The sequence below is a fragment of the Empidonax traillii genome, unplaced genomic scaffold (genome assembly GCF_003031625.1).
Source record: "Empidonax traillii isolate 1590-97213 ecotype Southwest subspecies unplaced genomic scaffold, ASM303162v1 scaffold158:size1480230, whole genome shotgun sequence".
Taxonomy (NCBI): Eukaryota; Metazoa; Chordata; class Aves; order Passeriformes; family Tyrannidae; genus Empidonax; species Empidonax traillii.
The window spans coordinates 934,141-957,193 of record NW_020955351.1 but is presented as its reverse complement, the minus strand read 5'-3'; the positions used below and the strand labels follow the sequence as shown (position 1 = coordinate 957,193).

General features: G+C 53.4%; 1 protein-coding gene across 4 annotated transcripts in view; it reads left to right on the top strand.

Annotated features, from left to right (window-relative positions):
- The first annotated feature begins 909 nt into the window (after positions 1-909).
- Positions 910-23,053, top strand: part of NTRK3 (neurotrophic receptor tyrosine kinase 3) — a 215,013-nt gene continuing 192,869 nt past the window's right edge. For 3 of the 4 annotated variants that reach the window (XR_003571361.1, XM_027884977.1, XM_027884978.1), the window contains exon 1: positions 1,221-1,468. Coding sequence is in view for 3 of the 4 variants with exons in the window: in XM_027884977.1 (XP_027740778.1) it covers positions 1,221-1,468 (248 nt within the window). In the remaining variant the exon portion in view is untranslated. Of the gene's footprint in view, positions 1,469-23,053 lie in introns of all 4 variants that reach the window. The other variant, XM_027884976.1, reaches the window with a different exon arrangement.

Below are 23,053 nucleotides of genomic sequence, written 5' to 3'. Positions count from 1 at the left end.
CAGGATTTTTTTTTTTTTTTGCATGTCTGATTGCAGAATCTGCTGCAGGAGGGAAGGGGGAAGCCAGGGGAGAAAGAACGGGAGCCCCGACCCTGAGTGCTCCTGCCTGCGCTTCCCGGCAGCCGGCTGGGTCCCCGATGCATTTTTTTAGGGGGTGGAGGGGTGCGTCTTTTCTAGAAAGTCCCTCCTGGGTGCTCTCCAGTCGCTTTTTTCCCACCCAACCGTCTGATCTGCCTCTCGCTAGGATCCTCTCGCTAAAGAGGAGGAAAAAAAAAAAAAAAAAAAAAAAGATTTAAATTGCTGTAATCCACACTGGCTTTTATTCTCTTCCAGTTCAGTTTAATCTCTCTTTCCTCTCCACCCTTATGTCCGGGTTGGGGGGGGGGGGGGAACCCACCCAACAACCAAGCGAAAGGCAGCATCGTCCTCCAAAAGAGCTTGAGAAAGCAGGAGCCGAGCCAGAGTCTCTCTGCGCTCCCCCACCACAAATTTAACCCCAGCTTCAACTTTTCTTCTGCTACCGGGGCTGAGCTGGGCTCCAGCAGGGCTGGGGTGGGTTTTTCCCCTCTCTCCCCCCTTCCTCCTACATTGATTTTAGAAGGGAGAGAAGGGGGTGGGGAATCCTTTTTATTGCGGAGCCCGGTTCTCTTTGCAAGCCTTCCTCCTCCTCTTCCTCCTCCTCCTCCTCCTCTGCTTTTTGTGCCCGCCGCAGCAGGGCTGGCCAGGCCGGGGGAGGGAAGCGATGGGAAGGGGAGATCGCCCCCTCCTCTCCCTCTGTCTGTTTTTTTTGCAGGTGTGTCAATTTTAATTCTGCCCAGTAGGTGGGACTTGGTGACTTTCGCACCGTTTTTGTTATTTATTTATTTCCCCGGCTGCTTCTCTCCCTCCCTCCCCTCCCATCCCTCCCTCCCCAGCCTCCCGTTGCGATCCTCCGGAGCGGCTGCGGGAGCGGCGGGCGGCCGGGCCGGCATGCATCCATCCCCGCCCGCGGCCGCGGCCGCTGCCCTAGCGGGAATTACAGCCTCTCCCAGCCAGCTGCCAGCATGATTTCATCTGCTGGAGGATTTTTGCATCTGATCGCTTGAGGTTTTGTTGTTGTTGTGTTTTTTTTTTTTTTTTTTCCCTCCCTCTGTCTTTGTTTCCTTTCCCTTTACCCCCCCTTCCCCTCCCTCCATCCCCCCTTTCCTCCTCCTCCTCTTTTTTAGAAGCAGCAATCGGAGATGGATGTCTCTCTTTGCCCTACCAAGTGCACTTTCTGGAGGGTATTTTTGCTCTGGAGCATTTGGGGAGACTATCTGCTTTCGGTGCTGGCTTGCCCTGCTAATTGTCTTTGCAGCAAGACAGACATCAATTGCAAGAAGCCGGATGATGGGAACCTCTTCCCTCTCTTGGAAGGGCAGGATTCAGGCAGCAGCAATGGCAACACGAGCATCAATATCACGGACATCTCAAGGAACATCACTTCCATGTAAGTGGGGGTCCCCCGGGCTCCCCCTCCCGCGGTAGGGTGCGGACTGGGTCGCCCGTGCGGGGCTCAGGTGCCCCCGGCATCGCTGCGCTGTCTGGGCTCAGTCCGGCTCCCCGGGCAGAGGATGCAGATCCAGCTATTCCCTTATTCCATCCTCTCCAAAAAAAACATAAAAAGCCCAGCAACAGTTTGGCCAAGGCTTAAGAGGAATAAAGTAAATGAGATCTGATTCCTTAGCAGGAGAGAGAGCAGCAGGCAAAGATGCTAAAGCTGCTGCTTCCTTTAACTGTTTGCTTCTGCAAGGGGAGGGGGGACGCTACAGCCACACATCGCCACATATTTACCCAAATTGGGCAAGAAAAGCAAGTTCTGAGCTGCTTTTCCCTTCTCGAGACTTTGGATCTGGTTAGAATGTCATTATTTTTCACATCCCCACATCAGAAAATGCTCCCTTCCCTGATTGTGTCTGGGGATCTGCGGTTTCGCCTTTTTAATGGGAGGGAAAAAAAAATAGGACAGTGAGATGTCCCTTAAGTAGCTTATTTAACTCTCATTGTTATAATTTTGCAACTTGTCGTGGTGCTGCGATAGGATTTGTGCGTTTTCGGCTCGGGGTGGTGGTGGTGGTGTGGTGAAGCATCGGAGCAGGGAGATATTTTTAGTTGAGCACTTTGCGTTTGTTTGCATGCTTGTTTATCTGGAAAATCAACTTGAAGTTGCATTATCCTTGTTTGGAGAGGCAGTTAGCAAAGCCCATGTTAATCTCATCAGTGTGGAGTCGAGAAAGGAATATATTTCCTTCTCCTGAATCCATCATGCTGTGTATGTGTGAAAAAAAAGAAAAATTCCTCATCACTTCCAATCTCTGCTCTTTATTTTCCAGTACATTTTTGGGTGAGATGAACTCTGAGCCATTTCATTATTCTAATGCTAATTGAAATGTGAGCATTTAGGGAAATGTAGCCCCCAGAGCAAGTTGCCAGTGGGAGTTGAGGAGAGAAGAGGTGGAATCCTTTATTCTGGCAGTTAAATGCAGCAAGGTTTGAAATGAGTAATGGAGGGTTATTTATTTATTTATTTTCCCCACCTCGATGGCATGGTTGCATGGAGGGAGAGGGCTTTGGGTCTCTTCCTGAGGCTGTTTTATTTTGTCACGGTGCAATTGCAGCAGAGCCACGGAGTAATTGCAGTGCCTCTTTCGCAGCTCTGCTCGTCACCTTTGCTGGGTAAAGATGACGGGAGCTGCTTTTCCCGCTTGCTTACAGGTTCATGCAATGCCCAGGCAGGTTTTCAGCAGGTACCACTGACCCTGAACACCCAGCCCTGCCTTCCCCTTGCCAGCAACCCCCTGCAAGCCCAGCAGGAATGGGGAAAGTAAGTGGGGAAAACTAATGCAATGTTCCCCTTCCAATTGCCCCATATTTATCCTGCGTCGTTGTGGTGGAGTGTTTTCTCTGCGATGCTGGAGGGATGGGGGTGATGCTGGGGAAGTCGGAGAAACTCGTGTTTTTTCCCTGTGCTCGCTGTTTGTTGTGGTTTAGTTTTAACTCTTTGGGGGCTGGGAAGCAGCAGGAAAGGCTGGGAAGGGTTTGGAAGCCACCAGTGTGAGTGTGCTTTGTCAGATGCACAGACACATCTGAACTGCTGGGAGAGGTAGTATTACATGAGTCCTTTGTGCCCAGAAAATGTCTTTACTGATTTGAAATTGAAAAATGCTGATAAGCAGTCCATAAAAAGGAGAGGAGCAAAAAAACTGCCCAAAATGGACAACTCCAAAAACAAGTATTGGGTAATTTTGTGGAGAGATGCTTCTCTTAAGTTGAGGAAGGAGAAGAAGGTGCCAGTTTTGCTGGAATTTGTATGCATCTCTGCTCCACACTGAGCAAAGCACATTCACTCTCCTGCATGGCTTCTGGCCCCACACCTTCCTCCTCAGGCTTTGTTGGGGCTGAGGCACAGGACTGGGGTGAACCCCAGAATGCCATGGGGGGCTGAGATTGATCATGAGTGAAAACTTTCCCCAAGGGCCCATGCTTACTGGGAAGGCAGCAGTAGTTTGTAGGGGATGCTTATGGGAACAGAGGGATGGTTTGTATGGCAGGGATGCTTCCCAGCAAAGGAGTCGCTGCTGGGATCCAGGGTTGAACCACGTTCATCCTCTTGTCTGGGAGGCATCAGGTCCTGCACCCTTCCAGGCTGATGTCAGGCCTCTCCTTGACAGCCCTGACATCATGGGTGCTGGGGTGAGGGGTGCCTCTAAGCCCAGCCTGGTCATCGCTGAATCACTCCCGGCTTGTGAGTCTGATTCAGCTGGGCACTGAGCAGTGTTTCCTCCTGCCTGCCATGCTTACCAGGGGCTTGGCCTCCTTAGGCAGCTTGCCTTGTTTGTGGGCAGCCAGTGGGCAAAAACACCTCCTCCCACTGGGGCGGGGGGTGAGTAGGGGGGGCTCAGCCCTGTCCCTGTGGCTGGGGGATACGATGCCCCAGATGGGTCCTCCCCATGGGGAAGGTAGTGGTTGCTGCTCCATCTTGTTGCTGGTGAAAAAGCAGATGGAGTGTGGGGTGGTGAAACAACTCCAGGACCAAGCAGAGCCTTATTCATGTCCAAAAGACAGCTCAGCTTTGAATTCGGGACTTGGGTATTGCTGATGAAAGACTGCCAGAGCCCATTCAGAGGGCTGGAAAAAGCAAACGTGAGCCATCTTGGAGGGCTTGTCTATCTTACCCACTTGAGCCAGGGTAAGACCCCTCCATGCCAGCCCACCCCAACCCAGCATCGAGGGCTAAGCCATCAGGAGCTTTGGGTTTTATCACTTCTCAGCAGCTGATGAGAACCTGGAGGCAAGGATGACAGAGGACAGACAGGAGACACCCAACCTGTAGTGCTACCCACAGAGGCTGGCAGGGCAGGCCAGCCCAGTGGGTGCCCACAGTGTGGTACCCCACCATCGAACCTCCCATTGCACCCCTCAAAGGAATGGCCTTTGCTTCAATTGCTGGTGCTTCTGGTTTCCCACTCATCCTCCTTTTGGTAAAAGTGGAGCAGTCAGGCCTGGGTGGCTCCTGCCCTGGATGGGCTGGAGGGGATGGTGACACTCAACTTCCGTGGAAATCCAAGCAGTGCCAAGTTAATGGTGAAGCAGGGAAAGGGCAGGAGGTTGCTGCCCTGAGATGGAATAGGAGGTTGGGTTGGCTGATTTCCCTCTGCCCTTTCCCAGCATGCCCAGCAGTTTACCCAATTTTGGATTGCATCCCTAGAGACGCGACTCTTCTCACAGACCCCAGTGAGAGCTGCCAGTGGCCCTGTCCAGCTGTGAGGCCAACTTGGGCCTGGCTGAGATGGCTCCAATTTGGAGTCATGCTCTGTATTTCGTCCTCCTGATTTTGGGAGAGAACACCATGGGGATGGGGTATGACCATGCTATTGCTTTTCCTGGTGCAGCTGGGTGGCCTTTCTGTGTCCCCACCCAGGTGCAACTTACAGAGATGCTCAAGCTCCCCCCAACCCATCCTCACCCCTGCAATGTGGGGCTCCGTTCATTGCGAGACCTCCCTAAAAAGACTGGCCACACATGGAGAACTTTGATCCTGGGGGATCCTGCAGCACGGAGTCGCTTGTGCCCCTGTTGCACTGAGCAGCTGGGGTGTTTGTCACTCTGGGTCCCCCACCGTGGCACTCTGAGGGGCTGGCTGGCACACGGGGAAGCCGGGTCCGGCTGTCGGGGTGACGGTGGGTGCCGCGTGCCCGGGGTGGGCTGGGCCGGGGAGTTACCCTTCTGGCAGCGTGGGCAGCTCCTGCGTGCGCCGGCACCGTGCGTGGGGAAGGACAGACGGAGGAGTTTGCCATCTGGGCCTCCCTACTTCTCAGCTGTTGCTATGGCACTGCAGAGATGCTGCTAGGCAGGCGATGGTGGCCTGCGTTTGTCACCCCTGGGCTCCCTCAAGGTGGGGAGATGTCCCTGGTATGTAAAACCTTGCTCCTCGCCCAGCCTCACCAGGGGAGGATGGGGATTCTTGTGGTCAAATAACTTCCAAGGATGGATTTTCAGGGTTTATCTATGCGGTTCGTAGCTGCTTTCAACAAGGTGAGATGAATTCAGAGCAACCCAAGAGGAGGTGGCTTATTGTGGAGCACTGTTGGGGTGTGGGATTTTGGGGTCTCGCAGGGCCAAGACGAAGCATCTTGTCCCCTTCCATGGACAAGAGGAGCACCCTCATTCTCTCCTATTGGGCTGTCCCACCAGCCCACGGCAGCATCCGCTCCGTGCCGTGGGCCTGGCCGGGGGTGGGAGAGCCACGTCAGAGCTGGGTGCTGTGGGGGGGAGCGGCAGCGCAGCCCCCACTCGCTGCGCGGGAGCCGGGAGCATGTGGAGAGGGGGAGAGCGAGGGGGTGCTCAGAGCAGCAGCACTCCTTCAGTGCCGGTGAGGGAGAGCTGAGGCACCCCTTATGCTCCTGTGTGCCTGCATCTGGGGAGGAGGGGAGAGAGAAAGGGCAGGCATCTTCCTGGAAGGACCAGAAGGAGCAGGACTTGCTTTGGTGACCCAAACAGCCGAGAAAAGGCCTCCTGTGATGCTCAAGTTAGTGACTGCTCTGCTTCAGATGGTGGGCACAAACTTTTCCCCTCTGTGTGAATCAGCCAGAGTGTGTCCTGTGTGCCTTGTGTACTACTTCTCTCCAGAGATGAAGGGCTCTGCATTCCCAAAGCCTCCCATCTCCTGATCCCAGAGGCTTTGGCTGCTGCAGAGGCCATTCAAAAGGTCTCTAATTCCATCCAGCTTGGATTTCCTGGGCTCTTGTTCATGCAGAGCAGCTGTCCTGAAGGATGTTAGGATGGGGGAAGTGGGTGCAGCATGAGACTGTGGGGCCAGAAGAGGATGCAGAGATGTTTGGGACAAAGAGGTGGTCTGACATACATGGTTTTGATGCTCTGGAGGTGACTTAAGTCAGAAGCACCTCTATATCCTCCCCCTTTCCTGTGAGCTGGCTGTTGGCTCCTTGCCCTGCTCTCACAGTCTTTTTCTCTGCTGGCCAGTCCTGGAAAGAGGCACTTTCCTGGCACAGGTGATGTCAGGTGTTTCTCCAGGAAGGAGACAATTTTGGTGCCTGCCAGGACTTCACAGACTTTTTCTGAACCAAACATGGGCCCTGAACTGCTGCTGGGACAGGAGCAGCTGGTGACCCAGATGGTTTCAGGGTGCGTGTGGCATCTCCCCGACCCTCATGTCCTGCAGTGTTTGGGGAGGTCTAAGTCAGCTCTGCTTCTTGGCTTGTCTTTTTGGGATTAAAGAGGTGAGATGGAGATGCTTCAGGACTAGGACAGGTGTTTAGTAGGAGGAAGGAGACTGAGGAGGGACCTGCATGCTGCCCTTAGAGGTTTGGAGATGTGTTGCCTCTGGTTAGTGGCTTCTGTAGAGCTCTGTTAGAAAAAGCTCTCTGGGCATGCTCCACCCCATCAGTTCACCCCTGTGAATGTGACACCTTCATGTGCTTTGGCATGAGGCTGCTTGATGTCTCCCAAAGGCTTGTGACCATCCATGCACCCAGCAATGCTGGGCTCTTTCAGTACACCCCCCAAACCATCCATGAGATGCCCCATGGGGTCACCCCTGGGGAGCCCTGCAGGTAGATCGTGCAAGGCTTCCCAGTGCTACCCTGGCACACCAGCCTGTCCTGCTCAATGGAGTGCCCCTGCTTGGTGTTGTCCATGAGTTTATGGCTGGATTTGGTGCATCCCACTTAGGGAAGACTGCAGTCAAGTGGGGGTGAACCAACCCCTAAGCCTGCCAGGCTTCCAAAGGTAAATGACAATAGTGCTTGTAACTCACTGTGTTGTTTACTGGGCAATGTGCAATAGCAGTAGTTTCGTGTTTTCTGCAGTGGGGGTTTCGACAGGATGTGTAGGTGCCTTCTAAACAGGGATGTTTGACAGCAGCCTGTGGGCTCTGGTCTCCCCCAAATTCTCTTACTCTTCCCTCTGCACCAAGGGATGAGCAGCAAAACTGTCATCAAGGAGGTGCTGTGGGGTGAGTTTCTTGCTCAGAGGCTGCAGTTCGTGCAGTGGTTGGATTTTGCAGCACTTTGTGCCCCTCATATGGAGATGAGGATCTGGCAGCCTGCTCACCTTACCCCACGCTCCAGGTCCACGAGGACCATGCACACAGTACCAGGACTTCGGCTGCACCAGGCTGTTCCCGTTATCCCCCAGCAAGGAGATGGTCGAGGTCGAGGCTGTTCGATGCTGGCAAAGGAGTATCCCCGTGGATGTGCCGTAACGCCCGGCCGAGCCTCCGCCCTGCTCCACTCTGGAGCTCAGCTCAGCCGCGTCTCCCTTTGCGCGGCGCATCCCGGCTCCGCCGCTCCGCTATTCCCGTCTAAAGGTGGCTGTGCCGCTAGAGGGCAAGCGGCAGCGCCAGACAGCCCGGCTGCGGGATGCGGGATGCGCGGGATGCGCGGGCGCGGCCGGGATGGAGCCGCACCGGGGCGGCGCGGAGTGCTGCGAGGGCTCGGCAGTCGGGTCACCGCTTGCGTGCTGTCGCACTGAAGGGCCTTTACTCTGGGCGCCCATATTGCTGAACCCCTCTTGGGCTGCTCCCTAACTTGGCATCCTAATCCCTGTCAGTATCGGATGGTCCTTGGGGATCTGAGTGGGTTGCTGGGTCAGGGTTTGCTTCTCTGTGCTGCTGCGGGAGGATGAGGTCAGTGCACCCCCAGGTACCCACAGCTCTTGCACCAGTGCTGCAAGTGATGCATCCCCAGCCTGTCTGTGAATTGAGGTGATTTGTAGCTTTTTGGAAGGTGTTGACCAAACCAAAGCAGGTCGCTCAGAAGGTGTTTCTGGGCAAGAGGTGTCTGATTGGGGTGGTGAACTGCCATCTGTGACCAGCTCCTGGCTCTGCAGGCTCTACAAGGAAGCCTCTAAGAGCTCTCATAATTTTAATGATGGGGAAACTGAGGCACAAAGCAGTGGTGCAGCTGGCCTGCAGGAAGCAGAGTGGGGATGGAAACCCTTCAGCCCAGCACCAGCCAGGGTTTAGGGAGAGGCCAAGCATGGAGAGGGATAAACAAGGCTGTCCTATTGGCCCTATTGTATTTAGTAGCCATGAGAGAGGTCCATGGAGAAATCCTGGAGATAGAGGCAAGAGGGCACAGGCTGAGAGCTGTCTCTGGAGGCTCCCAAAGTAGGTGCAATGTATTTGCTCCTCTGATTAACCCTCTGCACAGGGTGGATGAAGATTGGAGGGCTAAAGAGGCCACATGTCCTTCCCCAAGGGAGGAAGCCTCAGAAGAGCCTGGTCTGAGACAGAGCAAGGGCGAGTGGGGGCAGGAAGCTGGTCTTGACCCTGTAGGATTCTCCAAGCGCAGCTCCTGGAGGTCTCTCATCCTCCCTGGCAGCTGGGCCAAAGCTTGGACTGGTTATTTCGCTGCTGGCTATTGCCAAGTGCTGGAAGGGCTAGGACACCCAGTGGTCCCACAACGCAACAGCAAATGGGCCCCGGTGTCATGGCAGGGGTGACATTTGGTTGGACGTGTGTTGGGATGTGGGTTATGGGCGTGGGTTTAGAGCCGTGATACTGCTCTGGGACTGGACTTCAGTTGAATAAAGGGAGCCTAACTCTCTCTGAACTCCCCTTGCAAGGCTCCTCTTGGAGTCTGTGCCCAACCAGCAGGACTGCTCCACTGACCTTGCTCCGTTGTGTCCTTGTGCATCCCTCCCTCACAATTCCAGATCCCATGGGACTGGGGGTCCTACCATGTTCGCCTCTATGTAAGACCTTGCCCCTGCATGCCTGGAAAAGTAGCAGCAGGAAAACATGGGCTGTATTTTTAACTTGCTTCCATGTGCTATAGCAGTTGAGGAGCTGAAGGAGAAGCCAGAGCCATGTCTACATCCAGCTTTCCTCCAGCTGCCACCGAGTGCTTTGGTATAGTAGATAATGGAACCTGATAGTAACCCCTTCCAGCATGTGACATCACCCCCACCTTCCCCTTCTTGTGGCTTTTCTCTCCCTAAACAGAAGAAAAGTTGCCTTTTTAATAAGAAACAGAAGTCCCAGTGGTGGAGCAGAGAGGTCAAGAAGGACTACCAAGGGAGTGTGGTGGTGTGACAGCACAGATGTGTGACTCAGGGTGCTTGATCTTGACTATGGTGCTTGTTGCAGTGACAACTAAGCTGTCTTGGGATTCCAGGGAGTGATTCAGGGAGATGCTGAGCTCAAGTGCTATTCCCCACACAGGCTCTTCCCTGCAGCTCTCTTACAGCTCCATGCTGGGGAGGGGACAGGGCACTGGTGCTTCTGCTGGCTGCCCTGCGCTGTCCCTGGGGGACTGAGAAGTGGGTAGGAGCAGATGTGAGCATGGTGAAGCCCCCATTTCCCCGGGTTGTGCAAGGCTGTCCCTTAACTAGCTCTCACCAGGAGGTTCCCACTAAGAAATGTTCAAACAGATGCTGATAATCTGAGTGCTGCTGAGGACCCTGCATGCTCATGGCTTTGCCAGGATAAATTAGGAACATGAGAGCTCAGCTGAGCCACAGAGATGCCAGGCTCTCACTCCTGACCCTGCCGGAACATGAAGCCACATGGGGGAGAGCTCGGGTGCCTGCAGCTGCTGACTGTCCTTTTGCCTCTGGAGCAGCTCTGGCCTCATCCCCCATCCCATGCTCCCCATGGAAATGCTGTGCAGTGACCTGGGCTGGGAACAAGGAGTCTTGGCTCTCCAGTCTGCGATCCAGCTGTGCAAATGCTCCCTTGGGCTGCCTGCCCTCCTCCTATCAGCTTCTAACCCAGGCAGACAAGGCCAGCTTGGGCATCCCTCGTGTCCGTCCCAGTACAGATGGGATTGCCTCTGGGCAGCTCTGTGATATGTGTGGCTGGAAAAAATTCTCTTGTCCTCCAAAACTCTTGCCACCAGGATGTGACTGGTATTTCTGGGGCAGTGATGTGGGTCTTGGCTTTGTCTGTCTCCTGCCTTGTCTGTGCTTTCCCAGCCAAAATACATCCCAGAAAAAGTAAGGTGAAAGCCACCAAATCACTTCGTGGCTGCTGCTGAGCAGCCTGTGGAGCAAGCAAAGTTCAGTGGGACACAGGGTCAAGGGTGTTACATGCTCCCAGTTCCCAGTCTGCCAAGAGCATCCCTTCCTCCTGGGGCACTCTCTGTGTCGGTTCAGAGAAACTGAATGTTACTGGGGACTGCTTCCTAATTTGAGTCTCACAGGGGCTCTGGACACATCCCTGCTGCCAACCATCTCACAGGCTGTCCCAGGCTCTGCAGGGGAGAGGGCAGAGTAGCACAGAGCCAGATCAGGGTTAGAGCAGCTCCGATGGGAAGTACTGTGCTCCTCATTTCAGCTTGGAGCAGACATTGAGGAGTGTCCTTGGGAGCATCAGAGCAAAGCCTGAGCCCGAGGACTGCATGCAGGGCACCCGTGAGGTGCAGGGGTGCTGCTTGGGCAGGGAGGGGGCCTCTACAACAGGGAGCTCTGCAGGGCTGGCACACCAGGGGTTAATGGTAAGGTGCATGATACAGCTGGAGCGGATTTGGGAGAGGCAGAGCCTAATGAAGCTGAAGAGGTATCAGGTGGGAGAGCTGAGCTGTGGGCATTGAGGGACGTTGGGGTTTGTGTGTGAGGGAGGCAGCAGTTGCTGCTCCTTACGAGATGCTGCAATGGTGGTTTTGAGAAGAGGAGCTGGAACGGGGGTGCTCTCAGGTAGGAAACTGTGTGGGTTGCTTGCTTGCCCTGGCTCCAGGCAGATGGGAGGGATGTGGGTGTCTGTAGCTGGTTGCTGGAGCAGCCCTGGCTGCCTGCCTGCATGGTGGTGGGCTGTGTGATGCATGTTGGTGCCTGTTGTTGTGTCCCTACAGTATTTTGTGGGTTGATCTTCTGGCCCTTGGGAGCACAACCCCTTGGCTCCGTGGTTGTAGCTGAGATCCCACCTCTTTTGGCAACCCTGGCTGGAGATCTTCTTCCTCTGCGCCTTGCCCTGCCCTCCTGTGCTCTCCTTCAAGACTTGATGGCTGAAGTGCTTGGTGCTCCCAGCCTGAGCCATGCCTGGTGTTGCTTTGTGTTGCAGATAAGCCCTCCCTTCCAGGAAGGATGGTGGTGGGATTCCCAGGCTTTGCCCTAGGGCTTGTCCCCAGCCCCAGGCAGACTGCCCAGCACCCAGCCTGCTGTGGGCTGCCCTGGCCCCGAGGGAAGGATCCCTGCCTTCCAAAAGGCATGGGTAACATAGATTTATTTATTCAGAGACTTAATTAGCATCTTTAAATATTAAATAGTAAACAAACTGCGTCTAGTGGGATCAACATTTACAAGCAGGGATTTTTATTTTTTTTCCCCTCTCTGGGACATGCACTTGTTTTTTAAGTGTTTGGGGAGGAGCAGCTGTGTGTGGGCTCTGGTTGATGGGAGAGGGATGGACCCATAGCTCTGCTGATGAAGGAGGGGGAGAAGACAGGGATGAAGGGGCAGAAGGGCTGGGTAAAAACGAGGCAGAGAAGCAGGGGTGTGTGCTTTGAGCGTTGATGTAGGGGAATTGCAGAGCCAAGTGCCGGATTTTGGCAATTCCCTGCAGGATGCGCCGCTCCCTCCTGCCCAGGCAGGTGGAAGGGGACGGGCAGGAGATGGAGGTTCCTGCCTCAGCACAGCTAATTGCAATCAAAAGGTGGTGGTCCCTGCAAGGGGAGGTGGTTTGCAGCTGATCTGCATCCTATTATCTCTGCAAATGGAGGCCTGCCTGGTAGCGGATTACACTGGGGGTTATTTATTGGCAAAGCACTGTACAGTTTTAATTTTTCCTTTTTGCTTATTCAGGCTTTAGCTCCAGAGGAAAATAGCCTGGGGTGGCTTTGAAATGGATTCTCTCTGCCCCATTAACTTATTCAGTGAGTTTAATGGGCCTTTTTTTCTCTGAGCCTTGAAGCCATCATTAAAAGGCAGAGATTTATAAAAGCAAAGATACTCCTGAGCTTTAGTCAAACTTTGGGGGAGTGGGAGGGGGGCAATGGTGTTGCTGCTGTTTGTGGTTCTGGTGAAGATGTGAGTTGGGTGCTGCTGTTGTGCCTCTCTGGAAGTTTTACATGGATGAGAGAACCAGGCTGCTTGGGATGCTGCCCTGGTGCTGCCCACGTGCCTCTGCTGAGGAGCTGTGGGATCAGCTGGGCTGCGCTGGGGCTGAGTCCTCACCAGTGAGCAATTGGATGTTATCTGGGCTCCTACACCTTGGGTTATTGTTCAGCGTGACTTGTAACCTGTCTGTGCTGCCAAGCTGTATCTCTCCAGGCTGAAAGAGAGAAACTTGTTCTCTTATTTTGTGTAGGATGCTCGTGACTTTATTTTCATTTTGTTTATGGCATGCCACTGCTGGACAGTGCTCAATGCTTTCATGGATGTTTGTGGTCAGCGCTTGGAGATGTTCCCTTCCTTCCCTCTCTCTGCTAGTGGCACCTGTCCTATTGCACCTCTGTGCTGAGCAACTCAGTACTGCAAGAAATTGGATTTCCCCTGCAGGAATTGCACTTGTTTAGCATGTGGCCTCCTATATCTGTTACAAAATAGGGGAGTTCCTGAAGAAGGAGACTGAGATAAAATGTCTGAGTGAATTTCCTCTTTTTTTGGCTCTTCTAGGACCAACCTCTCCAGCTTTTGTTTTGCACACCAGACCTGGTACCTTTTTGGGGAGGAAATGTAGGAGCATGCAAGGTGTGGGTTGATATTTCACCTTGGGGCACCCTTGTGCTGGCATGGCTGAAGTTTTGGTCCCCAGGCCATGATGTGCTGCAAACCTCACTTCTGGATGGGCAGCCTTCAGCTTGTACCACCGAGGGGAGGCAGTGGCAGGGAAGAGCTGGGGGCAGCAGGGTGTCCTGGCTTGCTCCCAAACATTAAGTGTCTTCCTGGGGTGGCAGAGGCCAGTCACAGTGTGTTCCAAAGGGAGGATGTCACAATGTGTTGGAGCTTCTGTGCTGGGACAACTTTCCCTATGTATTTCTTTACTCTTTTTCCTTCACATGCAGCTGTTCAGGCTGACCCCTGGCAATGTGAGCAGGCAGGTGTCTCTGTGCCCAGCCTGGCACCTGCCAGCTCAGGGATGCTGCTAGTGTGAGCCTGGACAGGGAGGTTTGTGACAGCTGGAGACCCAAACCTGCTGCCACCCGTTGTGTTTGCACCATGTGCTTGAGGAGTGTGTCCCCCTCAGCCCTGTTGCAGTTCAGGAGTGGGAGAGGGAAAGGACCTGCCTTGCCCAGACCAGTGTGTTCAGGGTTGTATGTGTGGGGGTGACCTCAGTTCCTGGCTCCTGCTGGCTGCCAGGAGTGTCTGGAAAATGGGACTGGAGAGTGGGTGATGTGACTTGTGTGTGTCTGTGGTGGTGGCCCTGGGGCTGGCTCACCTCCCCCGCTGTGGGATGGAGGGACAGCAGGCTGTGACCCCTGCCTGCCCATCACCAGCCTGGCAGCCCCATCCCTACGGCAGCAAAGAGTCTTGGCAGCGGGAGAAGCGCTGCCTCTCTGCCAGCAGATGGGCTGGATCAGACCCTGGCAGGGAGGGACTGCAGGGCTTGCCAGGAGGCAGGAAGGGCCTCCAGCTCCAGGAGATGTCTGAGGGTTTGTTGTTTGTAGCTTCCCTGGAGGCAGTGACCACCAAGCCTGGCCTTGGAACACTGCCTCAGGGCAGCAGTGGGACAGGAGCACACTGGAATGACCCTGAGGGTGCCGTGGCCAAGCAGAAACCAGCTGCAGCATGCAGCTATGCTGGGGCAGGGATGGTTCCCCATGATGGCCTGTCTGTGACCTCCAGAGCAAGGGGGAGGCTCCATGCAGATCCATCAGCTCCTCTATCCCTCCCCAGGTCACAGCGGTCAGGAGAAGGAGATGCTCACTTCCTAATAAAGACCCATAAAATGCACTTCTGCCCTGCCCCTGTAAATCCTGGCCTCTTTGCTACCTGCTGTGTAAATTGCTGCTGACCCTGTAAATCACCCTCTGCTTTGCTCTGCCTTCCTTGAATCCATCCCTTCCTTGTAAATCCTCCATCCCCATTAGTTTTCCTCTGCTGACCCCCTTGCTCTGCCTGTGCTGTAAATTCTGAGCTCTGATGAGGCTGGGGGAATGGAGGGTGGGTGCAGTGATGGGGTAAAGGAGGGGAGCCATCCCAAGATGGGTTAATCCCTCCCGACAGCTCCCCCAGGACTCACTCCCCAGTGGGAGCTGGTGGAGGACATTCTGCCCGGCTGCCTGTGGGGAAGGTCATCCTTGTGCTGGAAGCAGGGCTGGGCTGTCATCTTCAACTGGGCTGCAGCCAGCTGGCTGTAAACTGGAGGGTGTTGGTATCCCAACCCCCAGGAGGGCTCCTGGAGAGGGCTGCTCCCCCAGGACACATTTCTGAGATGTAAAAATAGCCAGAGTAAAGAGAAAATCTCCCTTTATCCCTTGAGTGCTCGGGTCATGCTGTAGCTTAGCTTCACCAAGCCCCTGTGTAAGCTCTCTTTAGTTAGCAGTGAAGGAGCTGCAGGCAGCAGAGGTCCCTTGTGTAATGGACAACTATCACCTGGGCTTCTGCTGGATGCTTTTGTCCTGTGTCAAAGCCCTGAGTTACTGAGATGACCTGCTATGGTTTTTTTCCCCTTATGATGATGCTGGGACAGCATGGAGGAGCTGAGGCAAGGGGTCTGGCAGAGACCTGACCTGATGGAGGTGTAGGAAGCCAAGCATGGGGGCATCAGCTCAGTGCCACGACCTGGGCATGCTGGGCTGTGCCAGGGTGTGCAAGGGGAGGTGTCGCTGTCTTTATAGGAAAGGCTGTGGCTGGAGCTGGTGGCTTGTTCTTGATGCAGGCTGGCAGTGCTGCTGCTTTGCTGTGGCTGGATGGGGTGTCCTGAGGGTGTGCACTCACCTGGCACCCAGGCAGGGTGTTATTTGGTGTACAAATTACTGAGCCTTTCTAAGTCTCAGTGGGCAGAAACTGGTGACACTCCAGCACAGCTGCCTTCTTCCTCCTAATGAGCAGGAATGGTTGTTATCCTGAAATGCATGAGTGGCTCTGCCCTGCTCCCACAGAGGTCAGTGAGGCACACAGCAGTGGATGCACAGTCGGAGCCACAGTGGGAGTGCTTTGGGATGGTGCTGTCTGAAAAGCTGCTGCAGGCATGCAGGGTTTAGAGAGTTCTACTTGGCTCCCCGAGGGAGGAAGATGCTTCAGGTGATCTGAGTACCTTCTGACGTGGCTTTTTGAGTGCCCTAATCTTCAATGTATGAGTGGGAAACTGGGGTACCAGCCCAGGGCAGGGGAGTGCAGCCTTTCCTGACCTTTCTCTGCAAGCCCCAAGCTCGAGTGGTTCAGGGTTTGGTTTATAGTAGTGTTGGCACTAACCCAGCGTGGGCCATGTGTGTCCTCTGGAAAGGCACCGACCTGTGTCACTTGCAGCTCAGCTCAGATCTGCCTGATCACCCAGAGTGTGGTTGCCAGAAGATTTGCAAGAAAAACGCGGTGATGCTCTGGGATGGCTGATTCAGGCATTAATATTAACTGCTGTTGATGCTCTGCGATGGACCTGAGCTTGACCCAGCTGGGTGTTTCCTTTAAACCTTTCTCCTGCTGCCAAACATCCTGTTTTTGTTTTTTATTTTTTTAGTCAGTATCTCTTCTGTATCTTGTGTCTGAGTTGTGTATTAACACTGGGCTTATGATGCTGCTGTGATCTGGCTTTGGGAGGAGGCTGCAGGAGAAGATGTGTACGGTGGGAGCACAGGGATGCTAACAGCAGTGGGAAGGCAGGGGGCAGCGGAGGAGAGCAGAGGCAGATTTTCAAAATCCATATAAATAGCAAAAATAAATTTCCAGCAAATGCTTCCAGTCCTGCAGTATTAAGAAAGTGAAGCACTAGAGGATAAGGAAAGCATGAGCAATAACAGCAGGGATTTAGAAAGAATAAATCTTGCCAGACAAACCTGATTGCTTTTTCTTTTTGATGGAATCGCAAAATTAGTGGCTGAGCAGAACGTGGAAATCCTAATATATTTGGATTTAGCAAAGCATTTGATATAGTGTCTCACCAAATCTTACTCTCAAAATTAGTTCAGTTTGCCTTGGATACAACACTGCCAAATGGACTGAGAACTGGCTTAGAGCCCTAAACTAATAGTGATGGGCTGTGTTTGGGGAGAGGGGGAGCTGTGGGAGCGGAGCTATGACCTGGCTATTCTTACTGGGAAAAAAAAAACAACCAAAAAAGCAAAACAACAAAAACCCACCAAAATAAAAATAATAATAAAAAAAATCAGGAATGTGGCCTCAGTTTGAGGCACCCTATTATGGGAATATTGAAAAACCGGAGAGAGTTCAGAAGCAAACAAAGGAGGAGGGAGGAGAAATATCAGAGGGGTCGGATTACCCTCGGAGGGGGAGGCTGAGGGCTGAGAAAGTCCCAGGGCTGGAGGCATTTCGAGGAGGAGCAGGTGGTGGCCGGTGGGGCCGGGATGAATATTCGGGCTTTTGTTGGGACCTGGCATCGAGCACCTCAGTGCCTTCGCCCCCGCGCAGCGGAGACTCGCTAAGCTGCCCATTTCACGGCTCTTTCCAGATATTATCAAATTCACCGTGACTGTCAGAAAGAACATCCCTGACTGGGGGCGCTGGGCACGTTTCCTCAGGGAAAATCTTGAGTCTTGGAGCAAGCATGAGATGGCCCTGGCTGACTTCGGTCAGCAGATGGGGATTTTTCCTGGGTTGTGGGCTTGGATGGGAAGCCAAGAGGTGGTTGTAGCTGCCTTGAGGTGCTGCCTCCTGCAATATTTACCTACACCTCACAGGCATTTATTTATCATCAGGGAAAAGGCTGGGAAACTGCTGGTGACAGCCGGAGTGCAGATGTGTCCCCAAGGGAGGGTGTCCAAGTCCCTTTATGTTTAAAAGCCTCTGGAAAGGTTGTGGCCCCCTGGTCACTTTGCAGGGGTAGGACATGGTAGCTTGGTGCCACTCACAGGATTTTGTATGGGGAGTTGCCTGTAGAAGTAGGGAAGGGTGAGGTTTACCAGCAAGTTCATCCATGAAGGTGTCTGCCCAGCACGCTGATCTCTAGGAGTCCTTCAGCACTCATTTGGAGCCTGGAACCGATGCTGAATGTGTGGAGGCTCTTGGCATAACTGCAGTGCTCCCACAAGGTGAGGAAACGTGTCTGTAAGGGATGGCTGTTCTGGATCAACGGGGTGCTACCAGGGCTATTGCCCCCCACCCACAAGTAGAATGGTTTGGTTGAGCCAGGCTTTTCCATTTGCCCTTTAAAACAAATCTATGCCTTTTGATGCAAATGCAAAGAAACTTTCTGTATGGGAAAGGTGGTTTGCTAGAGGGGGAGTTGCTTTGCATAGGGAGCAGCTACCTTTGTGAGCTAGGATGGTGGGTCAGGAATTACCTGGGTTGAATCAGAGTTAGGGAGAAAGCCATGGAGCAGAGCTATGAAGGGCCCCTAGAAGATGGGGTGGCTTTATGTTGGTGTCCTGATCTCCCTGGGAGAGCACAGGGTTTCTTCAACCCCGTGTGGTCCTTCAAGTGATTCCCTCCTTTTGTGTTTCTCCCTGCCCTGGGCTGAGCCTGCTGAAGGGGGGTGGGATGGGGACGAACCAGGCAAAGTTTGGGAGGTATTTTTAGCTGTTCTAATTGTGGCAAATAAATGCCATTCTTACTTGTTGGGATTGAGCTACGGCTAAATCACAACTAGTTCTAATGATGATAATTACCGGATTTCAATATTTATAGAAACGGGTGCTTCCTTCGTATTGGCAGATGCTGCTGTGCTCTCACCTTCACAGATCGAAACCTTGGCTCATTATCGCTGCACCTATTTATTTACTTGCACATTTTTTAACCCACAGATGGCAACATACGAGAGAACTGAAGAGGTGTGGGCCCGCCAGGGATGCTGTAGTCTTTGGGCAGAAGCTGCAGGGAGGATAGGGACGCACCTTCTGAGGACCTGTGTGTTGGATTCTTGATTTTGTTGGGGGAACTCCTGAGAGATGTTCTTAGAGCTGCAAGCTTGCCTGGGCTTAGCCCCCAAAGGGTGGATGTGGCTGTGCATATTTTTGCATGCGTTAGCACGGAGGATGCTGCCTCCGACTGCTGTGTGCGCTGACACACGTACACGCTGTAACTGGGACAGAGGAAAAGGTGAGGCAACACGAATGGTTCGAGTCCTGTGACACTGGACCTAGAGGAGCTTGTGGAAAGGGCTCTGGGAAGTTCCTGCCTGCAGCAGCAGCAGCAGCAGCAGCTTTGGGATGTCTTGATTTAGAATCATCCCTCTCCAGTCTGGTACTGCGGAGGGGAGGCACCTTTAGGAGCATATGGGTGCAGAGCCGTGTGCCCATCCCCTAAGCCTGGATGAACATGCAGCTGCCCCTGGGCTGTGTCAGACCAGCGCTGTGGGTTGATCCCAGCCTGCGGATCCTCACCATTATCCAGACCTGTACACCCATTGGGTCTGAGACTCCCTCCTTGAGCAAGGTGTAGAAAAGATTCACTTATTCAATTTGCTATCTCTCCAGTGCCACATAAGCTGTATTGATAAATTAATCTTATATTGTTGTGACTAAACAGCCCTGCAATTTTTTACACTGTGCAGTCTAATCTGTCTTGACAGCTGTATCATTAGTTTATATTTGTTGTAATCTTATTCACTGTGTTGGCTGTGGGGAGTTTTTATCTGAGGCGCTGTGCTGCTATGCAGGCGATGGGCACAGCTGGTGGCTCTCTGCTGGGCATCTCAGGGTGCTCTGGGGTGCAGCTAGGGTGCACCCAGGCAGCCACCTGGGTGCCCACCCCAGGAGCCAGCCCCAAAATGCTGCGCTGTTCCCTAGGAGCAGAATCTTCTTCGTAGCAGCATCCTCAGGGCTGACCAGGCCTCACCAAGGCATCTGCGTTGCTGAGGTTTTGATGGGGACCTCCACGCTGGGGTAAAGACAGTGAAAAGGTGGATGTTGGAGGAACTGCATCTTAAGACATCCTGAAAATTTTGCTGTGTGATGAGAGATAAGTTGTTTACTTGGTCTGTGTTTTAGTTTTCTGTGGGTTCTGCTCAATTGCTGAGATTGCTTCTGGGTCTCAGGGAATAAAGGGACTGTGGGAATTTGGACTGCACAGTCTGTCACCCAGGCCTTTGGAGATGTTGCATGAGGGATGGTGATATGTGCTGGCATAGTGTTGAGATGGAGGTGACGGTGCCACAGACTCATGGGTGCCTGGCTGCTCCCCTGGCTTGAGCTTAGGTCTGCTATTCCTGGTCCAGGTGGGGCTGACTCAGGTCTCTCCATTGCTTTTGTAGAGTCCCTTTGCTTTGCAGGCAGCTCTGCATGCAACTCCTTTCAATAATATCTCAAAACGGTAGAGCAAAATGATTTTGGGCTGGTGCTATGAGATTTCTGCCAGCAGGGAGAAAGAGAGACTCTGTTCCATGGGCATGGGACAGAATGGTGGTGGTGGGAGCCATTTCAGCTACTTTTTGCTTTATGCCTTGAACTTGTTAAATCTGGACTAGGAAGAGCAGTTGCTGGAGTGCAGGCTTCTATTATTTGCAGCATCTCTGGATGGCTCAGTAACAGCTTAAGCACATCCTTCTCTCTTGAGTGCATCCTTTTGGGAAAGCATTTGGGATCTTGGCAAAGATGCTCCCAAAGTAGATGTGCACCTTGCAGTCTGAATGATGCACATTGTTATTTAACCCTTTGAATAGGGTCATGCACCTGTAAGGACTGTCAGGGTCTATCAGTGCTCTGTGCAGTGCTCAGATTCACCCTGGCACCAGTAATGTGTCAGCCCAGTGGACGTGCCATTGTCTCATGGTGCTGTGCTGGTGCTGCCTGTGTGCTTCTCCCACTGCAGGCAGGACTGGGAGCAGAGGGTGGGATGTGCTGTGTGACAGCCCGAGGGGCTTTGTGTGGGGTTGGTGGGGGAGGATGGTAAAGCTTGGTGAGATCTGCATGTTGGCATCAGCTTTGAGTGTAGGAAAACCCCCGCTCCAGGAAAAAAAAGCTTGGGAAAATGCATGTAACCTGCTCATTGCCAAGCATGTAGTGATGCTGTGAGAGGAGTTTGGCCTGTGGTGGTTCACAGTGATTGCTGATGAGGGTCTGGAGATGTGACTTGGAAACTCATTGCTGTGGCACTAGATTGCATCAGGGTTGAAATGCTATTTGTGATCTCCAGTTGGGAATGGCTGGGGACAGCCTTGGTAGTGCCTGGTACCTGTGTTTGCATCCTGCATCTTGCAGAGCCTCCTGTTGTCACTTGTCATGAGCTGCAGCTGGTGACAAGATGACAGATGCCAGTGGGTTGAATACAGCTACTCAGCATGGCCAGAGGCAGGAGGTGTCCACACTGCTGGCAGGGGCATCACATCCTCCCTGTCTCCCAACTGGGTGGGGTGATGGAGATGGAGGTCCCTAGCACTTGTCCTAAATCCAGGGTTGATGGCAGCTGCAGCACATCCGCCAGAAGCAGCTCCCTGTGCACTGAGTGCTGCTGGCCTGCTGTCCACTCCCCCAGAGAAGATGTATTTCCTGCTCAGCTGGTCTCCAGTGCCTGAGGACCTTGCTCCAAGCTCTAGTGGTAAAGGATAATCCATCGTCTGCAAAGACCCTGCCAGTGTTTTCAGGAAGAAATTGGCTCGCAGTGTAAAATCTGAATGTTCTGCAGCCACAGCTCTCAGCTGGGAGGGGGTGACTCAGGGGGTGAAGCGGGTCCATTGGAACGCATAGCAATCGCACAACATGCTGCTCTCTTTGCCACGTGGGAAAGATCCCTCCTTTGCTGTCCAGCCCTCTTCACAGCACTTGATGGTTACTGTTCACACCCTGCTTGCTTATTAGCTTCATGTCAGATCTGGGAGTACAAAGCAGGCAGCAGAAGCCTCCCTGGAGAGGTGCATCAAGCCTGTGGCAGGGCCAGTGACCAAACTCAGCTCTGCTTCAGGTACCCTTGTCTGTGGCCACCTCCTGCTCGAGGTGAGAGTGTTACTGAGGCAAATTGCAGCTTTTTGCTTTTTACAAGCCTCTCATCCTTTAGTCAGCCTGAGAATGTCTCAATTATTATTTTTACCTGTTTATCCCTGGGTGAATTGCAGGTCCCTGCCCTTGAGTCCCAGATGGGTCTCACTCATCCATCAGTGCCAAGCACTGCTTGAAGCTCAGTGTATTCCCTTGCAACGTGGGGTAATCTCCAGTGCTGCCATTTCCTAGGCACTGGTGTCATCTGGGATCCACAGGGAGTTTTGGCTGGTGCTGCTACGCTCCACCCATATTGATGAGACTATTTCCATAGCAACTACAGGATTTTTCAAAGGAGAGACTGGGGAAAGATGTGAAAAGCCAAAAACAACCCAACTGAAAACCATCACGGGCAGAAGTTGGTCAGTGTGGGGGAACTTTGGATGATCATATATGGCCTCTCACCCAGAAGTTCACTGGCTTGGTATATTTGTGTAGGACTTGTGACCAGGCAGCCCTGATACTCTTGCCACCAAAAATCTGGAAATGGGAGCTGGTGCTTGTGTTGTACTGCTCGGGGGAACTGGGATGCCCTCGTGGGACAGCCATGCCAGGCATTTGGGGCTGGAGAAGGGGCAGGAGCATGCAGGGCTGGCTGTGTGGAAATGGCATGTGCTCTTGGGGGAGTCATGGAGGACGCTGCAGCTGCTGATGCACAGGGTCATTTCCCAAGCTGGTGGCATGGCTGTGCTTGTTGTCAGCGAGGTGATTTCAGTGGTGCTGGGGCCTATGTCAGCTCAGGTGGGAATCAGGGATGTCTGACATCTGTCCCTGCTTTCCTACAGGGTCCAGAGCCCTGGGGAGGGAGCTGCAGCTTTTGGGTTTGGAGCATTCCAGTGCTGCTTTGGCTCTGGTTTCTGCCCTCCCCTCAGTCCTCATCCTACTGTCTCTGCTCTGCCTTCTGTCCTTGCTGAGAGCCAGCAAAACATCTGGAAGGGCTGTAAATGATGATTTGGGGGCAGAAAACTTTGGTAGTCTGGTGATGGGCACAAGCCTGGCATGGTAACACTGTGTGTCCTGTCCCAGAGGATGAATCCAAGCCTTGGCATTTGCAGTAGGAGAGATCAGAGAGTGTTTTGACCCAGTTGCTGCTGGAGATAAGTGTGGTTTGATGGTGGCTTGGGTTTGGGGGCTTTGCTTGATTCTGTGGCTGCCTGGCAAGCTTGAGGGTGTCTGAGGGACTGGTGGGCATCCCACAGGCTTGGTGCAAGGCTGGTGCAGGGAGGCTGAGTGAGGTCAGAGTGGGTCATGTTGGTGGGGTTGGTGACACCGGGTCCCAGCCCTCCTGCAGCTCAGGAGAGAGCACGGCAGCAGCTCTTCATCCTATTGCGGTATCCACAGCGGGAGGAGGAGCCGGGTGTGGGAGGACTGTCCCCGATCAGCCCCAGCCTGGCACACGGTGCGGGTTCTTGGGCCCCAGCTGCTGCAGGCTGTGACTGAGCCAGGCCCCTCCCTGGAGGGCTGCCTGTGGCCGAGGGCAGACAATGTCCCTATTCTTTGTGCAGAATGTGCTTTCCTTCACTGAAAACCCTCTGGGTTGATGTAGTTTG